This window comes from Fukomys damarensis, unplaced genomic scaffold (genome assembly GCF_012274545.1).
Source record: "Fukomys damarensis isolate Sample0158 unplaced genomic scaffold, DMR_v1.0_HiC HiC_scaffold_27, whole genome shotgun sequence".
Lineage (NCBI taxonomy): Eukaryota > Metazoa > Chordata > Mammalia > Rodentia > Bathyergidae > Fukomys > Fukomys damarensis.
The window spans coordinates 20624399-20630158 of record NW_022900939.1 but is presented as its reverse complement, the minus strand read 5'-3'; the positions used below and the strand labels follow the sequence as shown (position 1 = coordinate 20630158).

Sequence of the window (5760 nt, the reverse complement as noted above, 5' to 3'; positions counted from 1 at the left end):
CCTGCCGGCCACCTCGGCGCTCGGGCCCCCGGTAAGAGCAGGGACAGACGCCCCTGCGGAGGGAGGCGGGGGTCAAGTTGGAGTTCTGCGGGCCAGGGCTGCGGGACAGGTCCCTCTGGGAAGGGGCGGCCCAGGGGACCTTCCTCCAGGGCCAAACAGCCCTGGTACGGGGCACTCCTGCTCGGCCCCTTGGGCAAGGGGAAAAGGAGGATCAGCCCATGCCTTGGCACACCCGTCCTTGGGATCCGGTCAAAGCGAGCCAGATGCAACAGGAGACTGGGCTGGGCTCTGACAGGAGTTCCCTGGTGGGGTGGTCGTCCGTGAGTCCGGAACTTGGCCAGGGTGAACCCTGGCTTTCCCAGGCTTCAACCCTTCTGTGGCTGATGAGCCTGGGCATCTCCACTCTGACTCCCCTGACCCCCCTTTCCTCACCGAAGGCAAAGGAGAAGAGAGGCTGGACCCTGAACAGCGCCGGCTACCTGCTGGGCCCGCGTAAGTGATCCTGAGCAGCCGCTTGCTCTGCTCCCTCAGTTCTAATCAGACAAAGGGAGGTGGTGTTTCCCTGAGGTGGAGGAGGGTGGGTTTCCTCGGGCTGCACCAGCTCTGGCTGAGTATCTGCCTGTCCCTTCAACACCAGACCCTGCCTCCTCCTCTCTCACCCCTTCCCCTGCCGGGTTTCTCCCAAGCCACACCTCAGGTGGCAGCTCCATCTCCAGGTCTCGAGAAGCTCATCCTGGAAATTGCCAATAGTCTTGCCCGAAGCCCCAACACCTCGCCTCAGAATTAAATTCAGAGTGCTCCCTTCCTGCTCAGGCTCGTCCCTTTCCCCCTCTGTCCCCAGTCCCACTGTCACCGAGGCCTTGTGCTAATGTTAGTCTCCTAGTCCGTGTCTCACACATCCTCATGGCTCTAGCAGGTGTAAGCAGGACTTGAATGCTAAAGCCCCACCACAGCCGGGGCCGTTAGCACTCTCTCTGCTTTGGAAGCTGAGTTTGGGGAGAGTGGAATGGAGGCTTTGGCCATTAACAGTGTGTGTCAGTTGGGTCTCGCTGTGGTGGGTGTGGACATCGCTGAAGTGTTGTTTTGAACCACATCCATCAACATCCACACTCTGCCACCCTCGGGTGGACTTACATGGTGTCTTGCCCTTGCATTTGACGTTGTGTGAAATAGCGCAAGGCACTGTATTATAGGGAGTCCCTGCTGGAGATTCTCCTTGTCTGGGCTGTTAGGGACTTTGGAGATTCCCTGGCTCCATGGTGGCACCTATAGACAAGCACATGGGCCTCGGGAGGGCAGTGAGTAGGTAGGAGCAGGGGCTGCAGAGATGGAGGCCAGAGAGAGGCACGCACTGGGGGAGCCAGGCCACCCCTTGCCACCCCTGTCCCTGGACCTTGCTCCCTGCATGCCCTTGGTCTTCGCAAATGCCTTCGGATTTGAATTATTCTAAAGAAGGGGATGAGGGGAGGTCATGGCACCTTTCCCTGACTCACTTCCCTGCTCATCTTACCTAGCATGGCATTCAAATTTGCAGGAGTGGTCAGACTTGGGACAGCTGGCCACCCTTAAAAATGTCCCCATTTACTCCCTCCAGCCTTGAGGAGAGAGGTAAATTCCTTATGTTCCAGTTGCCAGAGAGAGAGAGAGAGAAGGAGAGAGAGAGGAGAGTGGAGTGTGCTGTTTCAAACCCCCCAGAGAAGAGGCCGCTGGGTCCCGAATCCCAGCATTTAGGTCAGATGGCTTCTTCTACTTCAGGTGTTTGCTGGCGAATCTTGTTTTGAGAAAGGCAGGTGTAGAGTTGACAGAAACTGCCCAGGCTGGGACCACAAGCAGGGTGACCTGGGCATCTCCTGGGAACCCCCTGATGCCCAGGGGAGAAGCTTGGAGGTCCTCAAGCCTGTGCCACCCTGAGTTCAATTCTTCACCAGGCCCCAAAGAAAGGAAGAACTCTCTCAGCACGATTCTCAGCCTCATCCCTTGGCATGTTGAAAATGTATTTCTCAAAGGACATTTTGAATCATGACTAGAAAACCAACTCATTGTCACGGTCAGGTTCGTGTGGCTGCCCAGCTGGGTCAGCAGACGTGTGAGTATGGATGAGCTGTTCTCGGCTGTGCCCTGGGTGTCTGGGGTCACCTGGGTTCCATGGCTGAGGAGCGAGTCTAAAATCAGGCTGCTTGTCCTGTATGATTATCCATTTACTGCTGAGAACTCCGTCTCAGGGAAAAATGAATTAATATCCCTTCATCCAGCTTTGTTGATGCCACATCCCACCCAGGCTGGGTAGCCAGAAACACTGAGCCTCGCCTTCATCCTCCTGTTTTATCTCCTGAATGTGCTCCATCCAGCCCGTCCACTCCATCCAGAGCCACTGAGGGGCTTAATGGCCTCATCATTTCCTCCCTGCACTTTTCTGCTGCAGTCACAGCACCCCCTGTATTCTTATACCTCCCAACACACACACACACACACACTCACACACACACACACGCTCCCTCCTTCCCTTCCCTTTCCCACCCCATCTTCCCTGATGGGACCCACACTTCCCCATGACCCACGTCCTCACCTCAGGTCTCATAGAGATTAACCTGCCCTCTGTTGAAGTTTCACACTTTGGTTCACTTTTGCAGTCTAGTCGTGAGTGTGTGTGTGTGTGTGTGTGTGTGTGTGTGTGTGTGTGTTCTTTGAGAGCAGCTGTGCGTCCCTTGTGGGTGGGGAGGATCCAGATCACAGTAATGGCAGCGGATGCCTCCCTCTCTCATCTGCAAGCAGATGCCATCGACAACCACAGATCATTTAGCGACAAGTATGGCCTCGCTGGCAAGCGGGAACTCCAGCCGAATGGCGACCTGCAGACAGGTGAGCAGCTTTGTTCTGGGCTCGCTTCACTCCCCACCACCTCCCAGGTTAGCCATAGGCAGGCCTGGGTGTCAGGCACTGCCAGCCTCCCACCTACCGCCATGGCCTCAGCCCAGCCTGGCCACAACTTGACTAAAGCCATGTGTCCTCCTGACACCTGTCAACTGCCAGATGCAGAGTCAGGATGTGGAGCAGCTGCAGGGACAGCAAAGGTGTTAGGGGCTGACCAGACTTGTGTCCCCACAGAGCTGGCCTGGAACCAGGCCCTCCCACAGCACTGAGCAAGGCTCTGGGAGCGCAGGGGGCCCTCAGGTCAGCTCCCGGGCTTGCAGACCCCAGCTCCTCTCTGATGGGTGACAAAGGAGGGAGGGGTGGAGGTCACCCAGGTGCCAGCCCTGAGTGTTGCTTTGCCCTGCCTTCTAGGAAGCTTTGACAGGTCATTGCCTGAGAGCAACATTGTGCGCACCATAATTGAGTTTCTGACTTTCTTACATCTCAAAGGTATGTGAAATATTACTGATTAAACTGCCACCTGGGGCCGGAGTTGTAGCTCATGGTAGAATGCTTGTCTAGCATGTGTGCAGCCCTGAGTTCCATCCCCAGTAACAGAGGTGTGTGTGGGAGTGTCATCTCTTAGAACCCAGAATACGCAAAGTCTATCAAGAAAGTACTCCATAAGCTGAATGTGGTAGCCCACACCTGTAACCTCAACTACTTGGGAGGCAGGGGGATCACTTGAGCCTAAGAGTTCAGTATCAGGATGACAACATAGCGACATCTCAACAAAAAAAAAAAAACCTCCCCCCAAAACCAGCCAGATCTGGTGGTGTAATCCCAGCACTTGGGGAGGCTGAGGCAGGATTGCAAGTCTGAGCCCGGCCTAGACAGTTTATGCCTTAGTGAGACCCTGTCTCAAAATAAGAAATAATAAAAAAGAAAAAGGGAAGGAAAGAGTTCCACAGAATTCTACCAGGAAGGAGCTGATCATTCACCAGAACAGTCCTGTACAGCTGCTGTTAGGTCACAGTGACACACAGTCACAGCATGAGGTCTACAAGGGTCATCCGACCAGCACGGCTACCACAAAAAGAGAAGGGCTTCAGGTGCATTTCACTCTACCTGGCCCGTATTTTTTGGTGTAGTGACAACTGCTGCGCCCTCTAAGACAATGGTTGGCCACAAGCCCGGGTCTTTAGAGGCCCTCTGAAGCCACACTCTGTGAGCCTGGTAACTGAGGAGGACCCGTTTCAGACTACATTGCTCTCTGTGCAGCTTTTCTGCCAGGCAAGCTGCATTTAAATCCGTGGCCCTGCTCAGATAGTCCCAGGTCACAACTGCAGCCCATAAGCCAGCGTTAACAGAGAGGACAGCGGGACCAGCGGGGCGGGGACTGACTTTCCAGGAGAGTCACTTCCCTTTGTAGTCAAGTTTGGCTAGGTCCTGGCCAGCACTTGGGTTCTTCTATTGATCTTATTACAAGCTCTGGTTGCAGGGATCTCAGGTCCCTGGGGAGGGGCTGGGAAATTTAAGGCCTGTTGCTCTGTCCTTAGTCCCACGTCAGACAGGGAGTGTGGGAGGAGGACTTGGAAATGAGGGTGTTTGCCACAATCCCCAAACTGAGGGGCCCCATGGCTCCACGGGAGCCTCAGGGAGCTTTTCCTGCAAGGAGCAGATTGACGCTGCCAGACAGGTTTGCACTACAGCTTGTTTTAGTATTGTAACATGGGAATTCTTTCATCAGGAGACACCAGTGTTTGTCCATGAAATAGTTCTTTAAAGCACGAATGTAAAAGTCTGACCGCGTCCAACACTCAGTACGTGAATTAAGTCCTGGAAAGGGGAGAAATCAGAATGCCAAACCTAAGTCAGGATGTCGGCCTGCGTCCCTGGAGAGCGAGCACATGGCCCCCGGGTGCCACTGTCAGGCTCTTTTCTGTAGGCCTTGCTACCGTGTGGTTCTTCCCTCTGCAGAGGCCAGACTCCTAGGCAGCCTGCCAGGCGTCCCCGCCGCCGGGTCCCCCGAGGATGTGGAGCAGTCCTGAGCTGACGCTTTTCCCAGTGTGATCATCTGTGCTGCGACTTAAAGTCACACTAAGATGAAGATAAACTTATGCCAACTTCTGTGGAGTAAATCATTTCTGTTCTCTGCTTTGATGCTGTGTTGTTACAATTTGGTTTTTGGCTTTTTTTTTTGGTAATTATTTTGAGTGACAAAATAAAAAATAGCAACTACTTGTGATTTTCTGATTCTTCTATACTTTCATCTTAAGACCAGCACCCCCAGTGTGTCTTAAGAGAGGAGTCTGGATGATAATCATGTGTGCTAGATATAAATCTTCGACTCAGATTCCACATCGAGGTCTGAGTCACCTCGTGTTTCGTGTCTGGAGAACGTAAAGTTCTGTTACGGTGAGGCTGAGTCACCTGTGCTTATGACGGTTAAGTCTGTTACTGAGATGAACAAAACCACAAGTGGACCAACCTCCCTCCCCAAGGGAGCTGCTCTCTAGGGGTCAGGAGTGCACAGGGCACAGGCGGAGAGAGTAACGTGTACTTGTGAAGGTGGTGATGGGGTGGAAAGGCCGCCAGCCGGATGAGAGGGAGACGTGTGGCCAGGGCAGGAGGGCAAGTGAGAGCTCTGAACCATGCCACGGACCAGATATATGTGCAAGGGAGGCTGCAAAGGAGGAAGAAGGCAGAGACGGGCAGAAAGGAAACAGGTAAAGCCTATTTTTCCAGCTCTTTGGGAGGCCGAGGCAGGAGAATCATTTGAGCACTAGAATTCTAGGCCAGTTAGAACAACATAGTAAGATCCTGTCTCAAAAGAAAAAAAATTCAGAGAACAGGCAAAAAACCAAAAAACAAACCAGAGATCGTCTGCTAAAAGAGTTGGCAGGTGAC

At 53.6% G+C, this 5760-nt stretch overlaps 1 protein-coding gene across 1 annotated transcript in view; it reads left to right on the top strand.

Annotated features, from left to right (window-relative positions):
* The window catches only part of Gal (galanin and GMAP prepropeptide), a 5967-nt gene extending 896 nt beyond the window's left edge, over positions 1–5071 (top strand). The window contains exons 2-6 of the mRNA XM_010636162.2: positions 2–31; positions 438–492; positions 2773–2859; positions 3283–3360; positions 4831–5071. Coding sequence (XP_010634464.1) covers positions 2–31; positions 438–492; positions 2773–2859; positions 3283–3360; positions 4831–4901 — 321 coding nt within the window. The 3' untranslated portion in view covers positions 4902–5071. The remainder of the gene's footprint in view (position 1; positions 32–437; positions 493–2772; positions 2860–3282; positions 3361–4830) is intronic.
* The last annotated feature ends 689 nt before the right edge of the window (positions 5072–5760 follow it).